Source organism: Vanellus vanellus, assembly GCF_965231255.1.
Source record: "Vanellus vanellus genome assembly, chromosome: 9".
NCBI classification, from domain to species: Eukaryota; Metazoa; Chordata; class Aves; order Charadriiformes; family Charadriidae; genus Vanellus; species Vanellus vanellus.
The window spans coordinates 10,586,606-10,605,106 of NC_138914.1; the positions used below are offsets into that span (position 1 = coordinate 10,586,606).

Here is an 18,501-nt window from a genome sequence, read left to right on the forward strand (position 1 = left end):
GGAGTTTTTCCTTGCTACGCCAGCCCGTGCTGGGTTTGGGCTCATCCAGCCACTGCCGCTGAGCAGGAGCTGGTGCTGGCACCACGGTGGAGGGCTGGTCACAGGGCGCCCCTCCAAAAAAGAGAGAAGAGCAGGCAGGTTGTCCCGAGCTGGGCGCCGGGTGCTCCCACAGCCCACCAGCTCCAGGCACCCTCCCTCCCTCCTGTGTTCTAGCGCTGCAGCGGTGCTGCTCAGGTCACCCTGCAGGAAGGCAAAGGAACAGGGCCAGTCCGAGCCACCCCACCAGCAAGAGATCCAGGGATGTGGACCTGGTGCTGCTGAAGGGTTCCCGGTGTCCTTTCACCGGGAGGAACGCAGCCAGGACAGGGTCGCTGCTGAGCACAGCATCGCCAGGAGCACACCACCCACAGCCTACCTGGATTTAAACCCAAAACCCCACACTCTTAGACCTGTACAGAATTTGTCCCTTCACCACAGGTGCCTCCTTTGCCTTTATAAAACCCCGTGGTTACTCTCCAGGACTGCAGGAGCAGTCAGGGAGGGCTCCCACAAGCCGCAGTCATCGCAGTTTAGCCATGGATGTCACACCCAGGGCACCACCACATCTGCTTTCACTAGAGCAGAAATCCCAAGAAAAACAGTTTCCAGACTGAGGTACCACCCTGACTCCAGAAAAAATACTAAAAACCACCACGGGTAGCCAGAGGAGTCTGGCAGCCGCCGACCTGCGGTAGCGCTCAGCCGGGCCCCCACCAGCACAAGTTCTCGGGAAAAACGAATATGCCCGAGAGACCTGCGACGCCTGAGCCAGACAGAAGAACACAATCCCATTTTGCACTGTGTTATATCAACTCAAAGGGCTGGAAGAAAACCATGTCAGCGCTGAAAGCTGCAGGCACCAAGCCACGCGGGCTGGATACAGACGGCACTGCGCAGGCATTGATGTTTTTGGAAGGCAGCAGCCCTTTGCAGTTTGCATACCTCCCCCCGTGCCAGCCGAGGGCATCAGCTCCGCCGTGGCTGCCGCCATGCCCCAGACACCGCCGGGGCACCGATCCCCCCTCCTTAGCCCCCATGCAGCCTTCCCTCCCTGCCTGCTTCTGCTGCGCTGCCTGCGGGCAGGGAGGGGAAAGCGGGGACCCCCAGCCCGGGTGCTGCCTACGGGCCATCACACGGCTCATTTGGGTGCTCCGGCCTGCTGCTCTCTGGCAAAGCGACACGGGTGTCACCTCCAGCCTTTGCGGGGAGCAGCGTTTCATCTCAACAACAAAACCCGAAGCACTTCCCCGCTAGAGGTACCGCGCATCGCTGCCATTTCTCACGCGAAACAGAAGGTAAAGGGACCGGGCTCCAGAGCGCAGCTCAGAGACGCGCGTCTCGTGAACACGAAACATTAACGGGGGTTAATATGGCAGTCGCTCCCCCCGAGAGGTTTTGCCTCCAAACACCGCAGTGTGCAGTCAGTCACAACCACCTCCCGTGTCACCCGCACAGCGCAGCCGGTTGTCACCAAGGGCATCCCCAGCACCCCATGGGGAGACTGGCACAGCTGCAAGGGACACAAAGGGACATGTGGGGGAGAACAGAGGTCGGTTATCCCAATAGTATAAATGAAAACTGATTTAACAGAAGCTTTGGGTGGGTGGCTGTGGCGGTTTGGTGGTTTTTTGTTTTGTTTGGGGTTTTTTGGTGGTTTTTTTTTTTTTTTTTTTTTTTTTTTTTTTTTTTTTTTTTACAAAGCCATTAGTTTTAAACCAATCCTCCGTTCACCAAAACCAAGACAGCACTGAAGAGATTAATGAGGATTATCAAAATACAGCACAAGTTAAATAAATCTTCATTAATAAGCTAAATGACACTGTGCCCAGTGTTCACGGAGGAGACATGCCAACTGCTATCGATCTGTGGGTCGGTCTGTTGTATTTCCCCGAGTTTCTCAGTACGAAAAAGCTGGAATGAAGGAATCCAGACTGATACCGTGAGGCACCTTCTGGGCTCCCGGAGGGACCCCGAGGCTCACTGGCCGTCCCAGGACAACGTGGCTTATCTGAGTGATATTTATAGACGCGATTCCTGTCTCCCCTAAGCCGCTTCGCTTACAGATTTGTAAACAACTATTTCCCTCGTAAACAACAATTTTTCTCAGGCTTTTGAGGCCTTTTGCCCCAATTTGGGTATCGTTCCTCCCGCGCTGCCTCCCCACGCAAGGAGAAAACCCCACGGGCACAGCTGGGCTGGGGGCTGCACACCCACCCCTGGGCCACCCCTGCCCCGGCTCGAGGGCCTCCAGCCCCCAGCACGCACGCCTCCCCCTCCCCAGGGGTGACACCGCAGGGGCTGTCCCCAGAAAAGCCCCTTTAAGGGCTTCGGGGCAGCCGCCGCCGGAGGCACGATATTAATTTTAGCCTGGAGCGGCGCCAGGGGCGCAGGGCAGCTGCTGCGGGCGGCGGAGGGGCAGTACCTCCGCACCCTGCCCTCCCCTGGGCCTCCCCCAGCAGAGCCCCAGTGCCCCGCTCGGTGACCGTCCGGGGCCAAGCTGGCGGCAGAGCGGCCATGGCAGAGGAACGGACCGAGCTGGAGGAGAGGATCATCATCAAGGACCAGCACACCAAGGAGATCGACCTGGTGAACAGAGACCCGAAGCATATCAACGAGGACGTTGTAAAGGTAGGCTTTGCTCAGCGCGGTGTTTTAGAAGCATCACCACCACCTCCTTAAAGCAATCAGTATATTGGCATTGTCATTCTGTATTCGGCTCGACCTCAGCCAGGGCTGTAATTCCCGGTGTGTGTATGTGCCTCCAGAGGCGGCCGTACCTGGGGTGGTGGGGAGGTAACCTGCTGCGAGACCACCGACGCCGTCGGGGTGGCTGGGGGCTGCGCAGGGCTCCGCTTAACACAGTATTTCCCATTCCTTGAGCGCGCTCTCCAACTTTGCGGGCCCTAGCTCAAAAATTTGTGGGGACGCCCTCCTCTGTACCAGCAAGTGGGGAGCCAAAAATAACATAGGATCAGCCCATATCACTGATATGAAGGTAACCTTGGAAAAAGACTGATCTTCAAGACCTGACCACCTGAGCAGCAGAATATTTAGATACACGTTCTCCCATTTGGAAGAAGATTGTTTCTCCCAGCTGACAGCAGGAGGGTGCAGCCAGCCTCCTCCATCTATTTTTGATCAGGATGAGTGCTCAGTCTGGCTGAGCAGGGAAGCACGTCCCCAAACGCTGACAGCTGGAGCTTGGGTGCTCTGAGCTTTGTTAGTATTACAGCAAAGATAACTTTGGCCCAAAGGAGAACAGGAGGAGGTGGAAGGGTTTTGTTAAAACTGTACTGAGAGATCAAAGAGGATGTCATGCCAGAAGGGACAAAGCCTGCTCACCAGACCACGACCTTGATGGTACTGCTGAAACGCAAGCTTGCATTTATACATTAAAACACTATTACAGCTAAAACCATGCACATGGCCAAATTAAAAGGCCCCAGACACGCTGTGACAGTGACAGCCATAGCTTGGCACCCTTCTGGCACAGCGAGACGTGCCCGCAACAGCAACCAGGCACCTCGGTACCTGGAGCATGTTCCCAGCAGCACGTCCCACATCTGCCCCGCACCGTCGCAGCGCAGCTCGGCAGCCCTGGTCCGGGGCTGGGAAGTGCCTTGGGCTGCAGTAATGGCAGTGATAGTAACAGCAGTGCCTTCCAGGTCATCCCTAACCCCTCACCCCATTCCCCCAACCCCACCCCTGTCTTCAACCACTTGGGGATGCCCAAAAGCCTATAAGAGGATTTTCAAACTCACCCACCCACATGGCCACACTGCTGCTTCACCAGCTTTGGGAGTTTTCAGAGCTTTTGCTCGAGTCACCTACCATGCCTCCTGCCTTAAAAATAGCACAGCCGATAAGGCTGGGGAGGGAGGGCAGAGCCAGCCCCGGGATGGGGAGCACAACATGCCTCGCTGCCACTCGCCGTGCTCCGGCACCAGCCTCCCAAAGGGAAAACCAAAGCCTCCCCACTCTCCAGTGGGCAGCAACGCACTCAAAACCACCCTGGGCATTAAAGCACGCAACACTCGTACAGTACAGCGGGCAGAGAGGCGGCCGGCGGAGGGAGGGAGGGAGCAGTGCGGCTCGCAGGCTGAAGGGCTGACATGGCCAGAGATGAACCCATCCTGAGCATTACGGGGCAACAGCTGGAATTTGGGACTACATTACAGTGACAGTGGTGGCACCGGCCGCAGAGGTTTAACAGCCTCCTCCCAGGCAAAGCCACGCAGCAGCTGAGCCGTACCTGCATCTGCTGGTGCTGGGGCATCTCAGGGTCCATCACTCCTCCAGACCTGCTTCTGGTGCACTCTCAACAAAAGCAGCAGCTAGGCAGGGGCTCTTCTCTTATACCCTGCCACTCCCTTCATTAATTGATGCCCTGATTAGCTCATTAGGCACTGGGGCAGCTGTGTGGTGCTCTGCTCCCGGGGCTTTCCCGGGGGGCTGCAGACGGGGGCTCCAGCACAGCCACCCTGCCGGCTGATCCCTCACCCACCTCAATGCTTCTCCCGCTACCTCCTGCCCACGTCAGGAAATTAAAGATGATGCAGAATGATTTTATGATCAGAGTGTTTCCAAAACCAGAATGGAGGTTGCAAATTAACATAAATGTACAAACAGACACGTTTGCTTCCCGAGGAAAGGCCGTGCTATTTTTCAAGACAAGTAGCTTGGCTCATGCATTCCCTCAAAATGAGCGACGCCGCAATGATATCTCTACGCGCCGTTCAGAGGCTTTTAAGAGTATTTGTCATTCAGAGACACTCCCAATGCCTGCGCACAACAGCACTGTCCCTGTAAGGGCATGGCCCAGCCGATCTCCCTCCCTCTTCAGACAGAACGCAGACAGACAGAATTGAGCACCTCGCCTCGCCAGATATAAATAAATAAATTGTAAATCAAGAGGGCTGTTGGATTTTTATTAGCGCAAACCACCTTCTTGCGGAGCAGGCAGCCCGCGTCCCTGAATGCTAAAAAAGGGTAGGAAAGGGCTCCGGGCTCCTCCGGAGTAAACACTCCCCCACACAGCTCCCATTGCGAGGGCTCGTGCCTGGCCCCGGCACCCGGGCGCACCGCACACAGCTCGGGGTTTGGGGCCAGGGAATGTGTCCCGGGGTGGCCAAGCCCAGGGGTCTCGCGCTGTGGGTTACGCCTGCGTGCCGCGCTGCCCATGGGCTGAGGCCAGGCAGTGCCGGGAGCCCCGCAGCATCTCCCGCGTGGACCCTGTGTGCAGTGGGGGCTCTGCTCCTGCGCCGGGGCTGGTCCTCACTCGGGGGGTGCAGGAGGTCTGCCCCCCCCCCATGGCCTCCTCCACTCGGGCTCTCCTCTGACATTGCAGTGGATCCTCCTCTGTGCACTGGAGCCCCAAACCCCCTTTACCTCCTTCTTCTCCCCTCCCAGGTGGATTTCGAGGATGTGATAGCGGAACCTGTGGGAACATACAGCTTTGACGGCGTCTGGAAAACCAGCTACACCACCTTCACCGTCAGCAAGTACTGGTGCTACCGGCTGCTCTCTGCCATCCTGGGCATCCCCTTGGCAGTCATCTGGGGATTCCTCTTTGCCCTCATCTCCTTCTGCCACATCTGGGCAGTGGTGCCCTGCATCAAGAGCTACCTGATCGAGATCCAGTGCGTCAGCCGAATCTACTCCCTCTGCATCCACACCTTCTGCGACCCCTTCTTTGAGGCTCTCTCCAAGATTTGCAGCAACGTCAGAGTTGCTCTCCGGAAGGAGATCTAGCTCCCTACAGCCGCCCCAACCAGCCCTCTCATGACCAGCCCTCTGCGCAGGTTCCCCCGGCTGCCGCAGCGTGCCCTGCTCTGCCCTCGGCCACAGGGACGTCGGGCACAGGGACCTGCAGCGCAGGATGGCCCCGCAGCAGAGCCAGCTGCCAGGGATGCTCCCTGCAGATGGAGGATTGCCGCGCTGCTCCTTACTCTGTCCCAGCAACTTTGGGAGAAGAGAAGCCCACCGAAGCTCGACGAGCGGCCCAAGGAGAGCCCTCTGCCCTTCAGGCCCCCCAGCATCGCACCCTGCTCCTGCGGGAGGGACCACAGCATCTCCTGGACCACAGCCCCGGGCCATGATCTGCAGCTGCAGAGCAAGAAGAGAGGGTGCAGAGATGCTGCTGTACAACAGACCAAGCCCTGCCCGCCTCTCCAGCCCTTCGGTCTCGCATGGCACTAAGACAAACATTTGCATATGAATTATTATTATTATTATTACTTGCCGCAAATAATTGTTGTTGTGGAAGCTTCTGTATTAAATCCCGCTGCACAAAGTTTTTATGGATAGAATAGTGAAAGCAAACTTTTCTGTTTTCCATGTGTGTTTGCATTTCAGCAAAGCTTTGAACTCCAGATCAATTAGCGCGTGAGATGTCGTGTCTGCCTCCCGGGAGCGTGTTCTGGGCTGGGCCACCACCGGCAACTGCAGAACCACCCGTGGCAGTGCGACACTCACCGCTTAATCGTGGGGTATCGTTGTGCTTTGCGGTGAGGGTTCAGCGCAGGAGCGGGGGCGGCCGTCCTGCACATCGCCTGGGCTGCCGAGGGGCAGCACCACGGGGAACGGCGACAACAAACGGCTTTTGAGAACTGCGCCTGAGAAACGACAAGCTTGGCTTTAAGTAAAGCTTTGGCTTCTTTCTCAGGGAGAGTATTTACTACGTGTTTGCCTGTTTGATGCTGGGCAAGCTCTAGCCCACAGCACTGTGCGGGGTCATCCCTCTGCTCTGTGACATGCCCAGCTCGGGGGCAGGACCACGCCGACCCCTCGGGCTCTATCCAGCTAGAGGAGACCTACATCCGAGGTGCTGCCTCCCGCCGGTCCCCTGCCATAGCATCCCCTGGGGCTCACCCAGATGTGCCGGGGGGAGAGGAGGAAGGACCCTCCTCGGGACACTGCCCACCTCCAGCCGCTCCAGGGAAAATACAGGGATGAGGGAAGAAAAATCCAATTCGGAGCTATTTCCTCCCCTGTGTTGTCAATTAATTTGTTTAGTCCATCTTTCATGAAGCCGTACTTTAACTTCGAGGCACTTAAACGCTTTTTTGGCTCTGGCCTTAAGTGCTTTGCTGAACCAGGGCCCAGGAGGTCTCGTTGTTCAGAGGTTATTCTCAATTGTATTCATGTGCTTTTTTCCCTTGGCTTCCAACAAAGACTTGGAGCCAAAGTTTCTTGTAGTGCCATGCCAAGGGCAAGAAAGAGCCAGATTTTCTATCGGTGTTCTTCCAATGGCTTGCGGTCTTTCATTATTCCATAGCAATGCAGCACCCATGCTGTAGCAGCACCAGGCCTTGAGACAGATGGAGTGATACAAACTAAATAAAAAAAAAAGATATTTACATATTTGTAGGGGAAAAGAGTCTCCAAAAACATTTTATCATGAGCATTTTTTAAAGCTTTTTGTGGGAATAAAAATAATTAAAAGCAATACTGGGATTATACTCTCTTTAATGGCTTTTTGTTCCAGTAGTTCACAGCCTGAACCCAAAAAACCCCTCCAAAATTCTGATCTCCCCGTGCAGCGGTCTGTGGGTTCCCCGCACACGGAGCACACACTGCCCACTCGTCAGCGCCTCTATTTTGCTTTTGAGCCTTCAGCTCATATTGAGCATTCAATATCCTTCCACCGCAACAAACCTGGAGCTCCTCTCCCCATCCCTGTTTCACGGCAGCCTGGGGATGGCGCAGGAGCTCGGCCGTGGACTGCGGCGTCACTCGGCCGCAGATTGCAGTGTCCCCGCGCGGGGGGCACGGCCCTGCCTGCCTGACCCCGTAACTGCAGCCAGTAATTGCTCCCGGGGCTCGCAAGGCAATGCCCTGCCTCTCCCAAACCTGCCTCCTTGCTCTGTGAGTCAGTCCCGGTAAAACCTATCGCCACGTTGGGTTCCCTTCCTGGCAGACGGAGGATGCACCAGACCCCTGGGTTCCCCATAAAATTCCATTTTCAACCTTCCTCCTCCTTGTTCTGTGCAGGAGCTAATCACCCTCAAGAAGACGGAAGATGAACATGGGAGGGAAATGCTATATGCTCTCCTACGGATCTAAAACACTCCAGTAAAATACGCTGAGACTCAACGCGCTGGGTCATATTTAGCAAACGTGCTGAGAGCTCCTTGAAGCTACTAGAAAAAAATCAAAGGAATGCCAGGATGTAAAAGGTGAAAATGTGCCTGTTGGTGACAGTGAAAAAATAAAGTACACATTTAAATGCATTTTTCATATTCATTCCCAACACGTAAGGTCAAATCATATAACCCTTTGACTGCGTGCAGGCCCTGCTTCTGCACACCCCCGGCTGCAGCTCCGGGAGGCGGCGCAGGCACGGGCAGGAGCATCCCTCTGCGGCACCGGCCCCCGCTGCCACCCAGCGCACGGGAAAGCTCCCGCCGCCTGCTACCGGAGCCGCACTCCCCCCGGCTGTCCCAGTGCCGAAGGCCGTGTCACAGCGAGCTTCATGCCATGGAACAAAGCGGTGAGCACATCTTCAGTGCTTGGTGCAGCCCTCGATAAACAAAAGCATCGTCACACAGAGTATACTTGGGTCTTGTGTTTAAAGCGCCGTTTCCCATTGGTTTCCTTCATTTTCTTAGTCTAGTGCTCCTTCTGCGCTTCCCCTCCCGCTTTCCATCAACACACAGTCAGAAAACTTTATTTACAGGTATTTCTTAACAATAAAAAATCCATGCCCTAAGCATGACCTTGTGCGTTACAGAGCAAGAAAATTGCATTGGTGTAAAAGACTAAATGCGATCTGCAGTAAACCCAAAGCAAAAGCTTGGCCTTGGGGGACTCAGCGGGATTTTTCCTGTTAAACCCCACGGAGTCTGGCTGGCACCCCAAACGCCTGCCTCCCGGCAAGCTTCTGAGCACACTCGCCAAACGTGTTATTGCACAGATCCCCGGACCCTGCGGCCGTGTCCGCTCCCCCGGCTCCAACTGACCCATGTGCGCAGCCTCGCACAGCACGCGGAGCAGAGCTGGGGGTAGGGACACCCGGGCACTAGTGTTGTCCCCTGGGTAGCCTGTCCCCTGCCCTGTCCCTGCTGCCCCCCCAGACCATGGCAGCAGGACTGCCCTGCTCTGTGCCGGCGGTGCCACCGGCACGCCCAGGCTGGGGGAAGCAGGGCTGGCACTGAGCAGGGATGCAGGGATGCAGGGATGCAGGGATGCAGGGATGCAGGGATGCAGGGATGGGGCTGCCTCTGCCCCACAGCACTTCGAGTGAAGCAAGCACACCCGTGTTGAGAGCGCAGTGCCCACGGCGCTGCCATCCCGTGGGATTCCTGCTGCAGGTGGAGGTGGGGCTGGGTGCCCAATGCCCGCGTGCCCAGGCTGTCCCCTGTCACCCTGTGCTGCAGCCCCTTGCATCCTATGGGGACGCAGCGTGCCTGCCCCAGCAGCGTGGGATCGTTCGGGGCAAAACCTGCCCCTCCCAGTGGTATCTAAAAGCCACCGATGACAGCGGTTTGGGGGCTCGGGAGCAGGTTCCTGGCATCCAGTCCCAGGCAGCGCTGAAACCAGGACCACAGGAGTCCTCTCCGACTCCCGCCTCAGTTAAATAATGACTGCTGTACATGCTTACACGTGCACAGACATATATACACCTATTTATATAGAACCCCCCTTGCTTGTCTGAATCCCAGCTTTTCACAGGGAAGCGCCAGAGGCAGCACGGTGGTGGAGCAAGGTCCCAGGTGGTGATGCCTTCACGTCATGGATGGATGCGTGAAGCTCCTCTGGCTCGTGCTCTTGCAGCTGAGGACGAAGGAGGAGGAGTTGCTCTTCTTGCTAACGCTCAGGTCACACGCCGGCCGTGACTTCAGGTAGCGCGTGGAGCAGCAGAGGAAGCGCCGCATCAGGTCGTGGAAGAGGTGCCCGGTGTAGAGCATGTAGATCCAGGGGTTGCAGCAGCTGTTGAGGCTGGCCAGGAGCATGGCGATGATGAAGGGGGAGGCTGCAAGGCAGAGAGCACAGCAGTGTCAGGGCACGGCGCGGGCAGTGAGAACCACCACGAGCCGCGGTGGGCTCTGCTGAGAGCCCTGAGCTCTGCCGGCACCGTGGCACCTCCTCCCACACCAGGGATGGCTGCCCTGCCTGCAGGACCGTCACGGTCAGTATATCAGTAAAGAAGAGCTGTTAAATGAAGAGGGGGGAAGCAAGCCTGGTTTTAAGCAACTTAGTTTTAGGATTTTTCCCCTAGAAGAGCTGCATTTCCTGCGCTCAGGTCCTGCGCTGCTGCCTGCTCGGCGCTACCTAGAAATGCCTCGCCGAGAGGCAGAGCTGCCCCCGGCATCATCTGCGCAATGTGCCCCTGTGGTGCCCACAGCAGGAGGTGGGAGCGTGGCCCCTTGGAGTTGCCATGGCAAAGAGCAGGGACGGGAACAAGAAGAGCCAGGCGGCTCGTTTTTCCCCGCCAGTGGCCAATTTGGGGCTGACTAGCAGCTTTCAGCTGCTCAGGCTGTGGGGAAGCCACATTGCCCCCTGGCCCCGGGGCATCCCCTGCCCTGGGCTGTCCCTGCCACCACCACACAGCCCACAGGGCAGTGTCGGCCAGCCCGGCCCCATCTCTGCCCCTTTGCTCAATGCTCCCCCAGCCCCAGGAGCGGTGGCATTTTTCTCCCTCTGGATTAATTTTCACACACGACGCCCTGCCAGGGGAAAGGACGGCCATTCCCATCTCAGCCATGGAGCCCGGGAGCCTGGCGATGGCTGCTGGCTGCAAGCGTGGCGCTGGGGACAGGAGGCAATGGTGGCAGCAGGGTGCCAGGACGCCAAGCCTCTGGCTACTGCTCTCCACTCAGAGCACACAGTACCCGACTTTCTGGTGAGAAGGGGACGGTGGGACACGCACTCGCCATGGCAGCCAGGACACGGAGGGGCAGCACCCCCAGGAAGCGGCTGCGGGCAGGGGCAGAGCCTTTATTCCGCTACCCGCATCTTCAGCCCGTGCTCTCATCTCCTCATGCTCTCAGGGGACGTGCCAGCAGTAAGGATGGCTTTGGCTGTTTCTGGTACCTTTCTGCCTCTGCAAAAATCCACTTGCAGTTTTTAAACTAGAAAAGAAGTGTGAATAATGAATACTAGTCTCCAAATTCACCTTTAACCAACTCATGCATAATTCCTGCTCTAGTGTTGTCTGGTCCAACCGCTTTCAATTTCAAGCATATGATAAAAGGAATCCATGGGGAACACCTGACAAATCCTGGGCCCAAGACCTGAAATGCACCGCAGCATTTCTATCGACTTAAAAAAATCCAGCCATGGCTGACTCAGCTCTTCTCTCTCTGAGGGAGATAAATTGAATTTCACGGAGCTCACTGCAGGGCAGGTCTTAAGTATGGCTCTCCCCTCCTCAGGCGGACTGCTGGCGGTCCCCGAGAGGTGCTGCAGAGAGCAAGCCCTGCTCCTCACAGACGCTGCCTCTCCCCAGGCTCTGAGCATCCCCCCGCCGCGGCGCTGGGGATGTTTTGCTCTCAGGAGGGACCGGCAGCAGCAGGAGGCTGTGCCCGGGGACGGGCTGCCGGACCTGCTGCAAACGCCGCTACAGAATGGAAATGAAACGAGGACTGTTCGCTGATTCCCACGTACAGACAGATGCTATCACTCACAGCCCACGTGTCAGGGCATCGGCTCCCAGGATTAAGGGACCAATATAACAGAGGTACGCTGCCTCACAGCCTCACTCTTACCTTCACAGACGCTTTACGCCAACTTTGACTCAAAGCTCGAAATGCCACATGTAACATACATTATCTGCAAGGTGTGGGGAGCAGAAACCTCATCTAAACTAACGTTCTGTGAAAGATCCCAGTGCTGAAGCCGACACCTGAATGATAACCTGTAGCTCTAACCCACGCTTACAGACCTGTAGGTTTGCATGGCCAGCAAAGGTGGGTATCGCCGCTGCAAAGGCACACCCCTGTGCCAAGGTGGGGACATCTGATTTCCCAGTAGCACACCGATACCCCCAGCCCCTCCCCAGGCACTGCAGCAGGGCCCCGAGGCGTTCAGCACACACATTCAGGCACTGCCGTCTGCCCCACGGCAGCCAGGGGGGACGGGACGCCAAAGGGGCGCGGGGCAGGGCGACAGCGCGGCCGGGGAGCGGGGCCACGGGGGCAGGCAGCAGCGTGGGACCCCGGCCCCATCCTGCCGCTCCTCCTGGCACTGCTCAGGGCGAGGGTCCAGCTTCTGCACTTCGCTCACCTTATTTTATTTAAGTTGTTTTATGCAGCCAGGAAGACCCGTGCAGAAAGCTACCGAAGTGGCTCAGTAATAGCAGGGTGAGAGCCCTCTGATTATCGCTTTACTAACGAGGAGAGGAGGACTTCTTCAGCTTGTTTCCTTTACAGCCTTATCTTTTACCCCTGACGCACACCAACCCGCAGCAGACTTCGCACCCTGCGACGGTGGAAGCGTGGCCCGTGGCACGCCGGGCCGGGTGCCGGGCAGGAGCAGCATCGGAGATGAGATGAGCACCCACGGCAGACCAAGCTCCACGCATGCCTCTGCTAACACCTGAGATCTGCGTCTCGCCACGCTCCGGGATGCAACGCACGGGCAGAAAACTGCAGGGCGCCTGCTTGGGATTCATTAGGATTCAGGTAGGTATAAGCAGACTCTCCCTTGCCAGGGACACTCTTTATGACATCCTACATGGAGAAAACGAAATGCTTTCTTGGGTAAGCGACCCTCTGTCGCAAGGCCTTGGGATCTGCTCGCCACCTCCCGGGGTGCAGCCCGTCGGTGCTGCAGCCGTGACGGGGCCCCGCTGCTGCCGGGCTGCGCAGCGAGCGCCCTGCCCGCCTGCTCCTCTTCCTCCTCTGACGCTGTGCCCGCACAGACTGCAAAGCCCGCAAGATGAGAAACGGCCAAATTCCCTTTCTGCCGTGGGGCACGCCTCTGCCAGGCGCCCCGCGGCGCTGCCCGGCCAAGGCAGCCCAAACCTCGGAGCAAAGGGAAGGAGACCCGGGACGCTGGGCAACACCGTCAGGGACAGAGCAGGCAAAGCCCGTTCCTTCTGCCGAGAGGTCAGACGGACACTGCCGCCCTTCTCCTGCCTCCGGGCCAGCAGTGAGGAGGAGGGTGGGCCTGGGAGGAAGGGCCGGGGGCTCCCGGTATTTGCTATCCGCAATAACCCGCCTGAGGCTTTCCCTCCCCGTGCCATGAAAGCCTCCAGCAAACCCTCTGGCAAAACTCCCACCCTTTACTGCAGACACGGCCCCCTGAGCAACAGAGCCACGAAGGAAAGGGGAGTTCGGTACAACTCAGCACAGCTGCAGCCTCCCTTGGTGCATAAAAGCGAAGCCAAAAAAGAAAGGAGTCACAGGGCCGCCTGCACAGGGCGAGCGAGGGAAAGTTTCCCCATCCAGCGCGCAGGGCGCGATGTGCGCGCACGCCGGCCATCTCCCCGTGCCGCGGGAGCCATCAGAGCGGCAGAGGTTTGTTTGCGCGTGAGTCAGGTGGAAGCCCTCAAGATTGCGGGTTTGAAATACAGCAAAAGGGAGAGAGACGGCGTCATCCCGGGGAGTATCTAAAAGCTAGAAATTTCAACCAGCCTCAGTCAGGTGGAAAACCAAGAGACAGCTGCCCGGAGCACCTAGGGAGCTTTAAAAAGCTGTGCTTCGCTTCGCCACCTGAAATAAAAGGAGCTGAGAGAAGCAATAAAGGCAAAGTAAGGAGAGCTGGAGCCAGGCAGGCTGCCGGCTTCGGTGTATGGGAGAACAGATGTGCACAGGCTGCAGGAGACAGCAAGTTTTCCACAGAGCAATGTATAGCTGGAAAAGGGTTAAAGACGGGAAAAGAGCGCATGGTGTAAGCAAGCCGTGCGCTCCGCTGCGAAACCCTTGCGGTGGCCGGGCTGCCAGGGTTGCCCGGACAGGGTCGCAGCCCCTCACCCGTCTTTGACATGCCCAGACTCAGCATTTCAGCTGAGTTGGTTCAGTCTGTCCAAACAGGAGCTGTCGCTGGGTGCGCTTTTTTGCCCTTTCTCCCACCTCAAAAAACTTGTGCAGAGTTTTTCTTTTAAGTCTTCCCAGCCCGTTCTCCTCGCGGGTGCAGAAGGACCGTCGGCCACCTCCACCGGGGACAGCACAGACTTGCACAGCTACAAGCGTGCGAGACCAAGGAGGGTAATATATTTTACTCTGTCTGCAACCTTAGTGATGACAGCAGCAGCCAGCACCAAGTATAAAAAATGGCAAATCAGTGACACCACATCCTTTAGGAAAAGCCTTTGCTCATAAATCAGCAGCTTTCTGCAGGAACCGTGCTCCAGTCAGAGATAAAATAGCAGCAGCTCAGTCCCGGGGTGGATGGAAATGGGAGAAGAGGAGAGGGAAAGAGAGCAAAAGAGTAGAAAGCAAAGAAGTCAGCAAGGACAAAACAATACAGCAAAAGAAAAGAAGTTGGGCACTGATGCTGTGCAGTTTTTCTCTTGCTGCCGGCGCAGGGCTGAGCTCCCACGCAGCCCCTGGCATGCCCCAGCACCCAGGGCGGGCAACTGAACCACCGGGGACCCCAGAGCAGCCCCAGGAGGGCTGAGCTCATGCACCCAGGGACAGCGAAGCCCCCCCAAGCCACCATGCACACAGCAGGACCCCTGAGTTGCGGTGGCCCTGAACCTGCCCGGGGCTGCGCTAGCCCTCACCGGCCCCAGGGAAGCTCAGGCGCAGCCACTGCTGCCTGACGGGTGTGTTTTTTTTCCTGTCTCCCTCCCAGCCCCCCGAGACCTGGCTCGGAGCAGTTTCTGGCTGCCGCTCGCAGCCCCCCAGTCCGCTGTCGGTGTCCCCGCGGTCGCTGAGCAAAGCAGTCCATGCAAACGTAGGGCTATGGGAGGGGAGAGGACATACCTTCCTGCGGAGCATTCGTGTCCCACACAGACCACATCTGCACAAAGAAAAAGGGGGTCCAGCACACTATGAAAGCTAACACTATGATGAAGGTCATTTTGACCGTCCGGATCTTGGCTTTGGAGATGAGCCTGGTGCTGCTGACCCTGGCAAACGCCGTCCCACTGCGGGAGCTGGAGCCCGGACGCACATTGGGCCCGTGAGCTGTCTTAAGCTTCACATTCTGCCAGATTTTGAAGCTGATTAAGCCATAGCAGATGCTCAACATCAGCACTGGGATGATGTAGACCATAAGGGTTATCCAGGTGACATAGGCTTTAGGTCCCCAGGGCTGGATGAAATCTGCCCAACAGTCGTAAACTCCATTCCCCACATCCCTCAGAGAAAATATGTGGATCTGAGGGATGCTGACCAGCAGGCACAGCAGCCAGGTGAGGAGGACAGAGACCCGGTCCGCTCTCCTGTGCAGAGACCTCAGCGGCTGACAGATGGCTAAGCACCGGTCCAGGGACATCAGCAAGAGCATGTAGGTGGAAGCAAACATCCCCACTACCTGCAAGTACTTGATCAACCGGCAAAGGAAATCTGGCCCATAAAACCTGAAGGTGATGTCCCAGATGAGCTGGGGCAGCACCTGGAAGATGGCCACAACCAGGTCAGCGATGCTCAAGTGCTTCATGAAGAAGTACATGCGGGAGTGCTTCTGCCGGGTGGTGTGGATGGCCAGCAGCACGCACAGGTTACCAGTCAGGGCGAGGAACAGGATGAGGCAGAGGACCGTCACCTCCACCTTGGCCATGTCCTCGTTCCTCTTCAGGGGGTCCGTGGTGCTGTTCCTGCCGGCGGTCTGGTTCTCCAGGCGGAGGCTGCCGTTCCCCAGAGAGCTGTTGATGGTCCACACGCCGCTCCCCGCGAAGTACAACTTCTCCATGGCCAGCGCCGTCCCGCATAGAGCCTGGGGGCACAGAGGGTGGGTGGCAGGTCCCCTACGAACGCGTCCCCTCCCGCGGCACCGTGTCCCCGCCGCGCTCTCCTCCGCCGGCGCTCACCTCCCCGCGCTGCGCGGCTCCGTCTCCGCCTCCCCCCGCGGAGCAGAGCGGTCCCCCCCGGCCCTCCCCGGCCCCGGGGCTGGCGGCCGCTCCGGCGGCTCCTCCCTGTCCCCTCCCCGGCACCCGCCGTTGCCGCGGGCTCCTGCCCCCCGACAAAACCGCCGCGCAGGAGGGACGCGGTGTCCCCGTCCCGGCGCCCCCGGACCTGCCGTACCCCACACCCACACCCCGCTCCGGCACCCCATCCCCGCCCCCTCCCAGCCGGGGACAGCGGCACGTCGCCCACTCGCGGGGGCAGCCCCGCTCCCCCCCGCCACGGCCACGGGTGGGACCCCGCGGCGGCGCCGGGGTCCCGCTCCCACCTCCGGGGGCAGCGCTCCCTCTGCGGGGAGGGGGCCCGATCCTGCCCTCCCAGAAGGGGAGCCCGGGGCCCGATCCTGCCCTCCCTGGCGGGGTGAGGAGCCCGGGGCCCGATCCTGTCCCCCGGACAGGGAGGGGAGCCCGGAGCCCGGTCGTGCCCGGCGGCGGGCGGCTGCGCCGGGAGCGGCGGCCGCGAGAGGGAGCGGCAGACCGGCGGCTGCCGCCGGTGCCACGGTGGTGGGCGGGGGCTGGCGGCGCCGGGGCTGCAAAAGCCCGGTGGCGATCAGCGTTCCCTGGCCCGGAGCCCCCCCCCCCCCCCCCGGCTCATCCTCGGCAGCCCCCGCGTGGGCGCGCAAGGCGAAGCGGTGGGCGAGCGCCCACGCCGGGCTCAGCTCTGCCCCGACCCTCGGGTGCCCGCAGCCTCCGGCCGGGCCTCTCGGCGCTGGGGAGAGCAGCGAACAGCCGGGCCGGTGCGGGGGGACCAGGCGAGATGCGATTTTCCCGGTGTACCGATCCGGTAGGGTGGCGAGCCCCTGGGAAGGTGCCGGGCCGCCGGCAGAAGCGAGGCGAGATCTTCCCTTCATCTGTCCGCCGCTGCCAGAGAATGTCGGGGGGCAGCGAGAAGCGCCTTTGGGAGCGGAGGGCTCCGCTGGCGCAGGGGGTGCCCACAGCGGGGGTCCGAGGGCCCCGGCGGGGCTGGAGATCAGCCGCCGGAGCCGCCGGTGCCGATGCCCCCAGCACACCACCCACTGCGACTGTCTGCACAGCGGCCTTCGCGGGAGGCTTGCGCTTTTGTTTCTTGGCCGTTGAAACAACCACACCAACTTTTTTCTTTCTTTCTTTCAGGAGTATTATTTTAGAGTATCACTAAACCACTTCTGTAAAAGAAAAAAACAAACAGTGGCGATTTGACATCATTTGCCATCAGTGCCTCTAGCTCAGCATCACATCACTGGTTTTACCCAGACTCGGCCCCCCTGCAAGGGGAGCAGGGACCAAGGAGCGCGGATGGGAGTGCTCAGAAGAGCATCTAATCACCTCAGCTCCCCCTCCCCGAGCTCAGTGGCAGCAGCGGCCAAGTCACCCCCAGGCCACCTAACCAAAACGGTGGCTTCAGCAGGGACCGCCTGGCCTGGCCGCTGCAGCCCCTTAACTACAAGCAGGGCCGGTGCTCGATCCCTGCGCTGCCTTCCCCTGAAAGCCACATCTCAAACTCTACTTAGCCTAGCCTTAGGCCTTGAATAAACATCTCTGCAGTTATTTTTAAAGATTTTTGGGAACCTTTAGCTCCATGCAAGATGTAGAAATGTTAAATACTTTGGCAAGTTCTTCCCTCCAGGGTTCACGTTCTTCCTCCTTCAGGCAATAAAACGGCTGTGGGAATCGCTGAGGACAACAACTCACCATGTGCAATGCTTTTTTTTCATTGTTCTGCCTTTTTCGGGAGAGTTCTGTAGGAGGAACTGACCATGGGTGAAATCTTGGCTCCAGTGGAGTCAAGGAGAGGTTTGCCCTTGGCTTGTGCGTGGATTCTTCGGCATCTTGTAGTGCACCAAGAGATGGTAAGTCTGTTTTGGGACCTGGCTGGGGCAGCAGCGCCTCAGGTGAGACAGAGCGGCCACTGTTCCTCTTTGCCCTCAGACGAGGCGTCATTCATAACTACATGGATACTGATTTCCTCACAGACTAGAACTGAACCACTTCTAATGCAGAAAAGAGCCTTCTGCCAATTGTGTTGCTTAGACGTGCTGCAGCTGAACGCCTCAAAGAGTGGTGTGTAATTGCAGAGCACATTTTATTTCAACAGTGAATCATAAATGCTAAGCTATGAAAGAGCTCTCCGAGGATTCATCCTGTTTGTCCCCTTGCCAATGCCAGACTGTTCCCAGGGCTGCGTTTTCTAACGCTCTGGCTGCTCTGATTCAGAAGCGCAGGGGCTTAGTGAGCCGCTCGCTGTCGAGGTGAAGGATCATACTCCTTGAGAACTGATTTAAAAGGCCAAGGCATGGAAGGTTTTCATTAGTTTTACTTTAAGAGTCTTGGCTACAGCGTAGGCTCTTTGCTCACGTCGCGCTGGCGGGGTCCTGCCCTGCCTCGCTGGCGGTGGAGCCTGGACGGGAGCGCCGCAGCTGTGGTGGGGAGCCGGGGGCTGGTGACACGAGGCACGGCCAAGGCCCACGTCC

At 58.3% G+C, this 18,501-nt stretch overlaps 2 protein-coding genes across 2 annotated transcripts; one reads left to right on the forward strand and one right to left on the reverse strand.

Moving 5' to 3' along the window:
• Window positions 1-2,497: 2,497 nt before the first annotated feature.
• On the forward strand, window positions 2,498-7,433 carry CAV3 (caveolin 3). The gene is made up of 2 exons (XM_082487695.1): window positions 2,498-2,667; window positions 5,449-7,433. The coding sequence occupies exons 1-2, from the start codon at window positions 2,554-2,556 to the stop codon at window positions 5,788-5,790; spliced, it is 456 nt and encodes a 151-aa protein (XP_082343821.1). The 5' UTR covers window positions 2,498-2,553; the 3' UTR covers window positions 5,791-7,433.
• Window positions 7,434-9,764: 2,331 nt separating this feature from the next.
• On the reverse strand, window positions 9,765-15,840 carry OXTR (oxytocin receptor; the record flags this gene model as incomplete). Its single annotated transcript, XM_082487788.1, has 2 exons — window positions 9,765-10,012; window positions 14,910-15,840. 2 exons carry the CDS (start codon window positions 15,838-15,840, stop codon window positions 9,765-9,767), a joined length of 1,179 nt encoding a protein of 392 aa, XP_082343914.1.
• Between the last annotated feature and the right edge of the window lie 2,661 nt (window positions 15,841-18,501).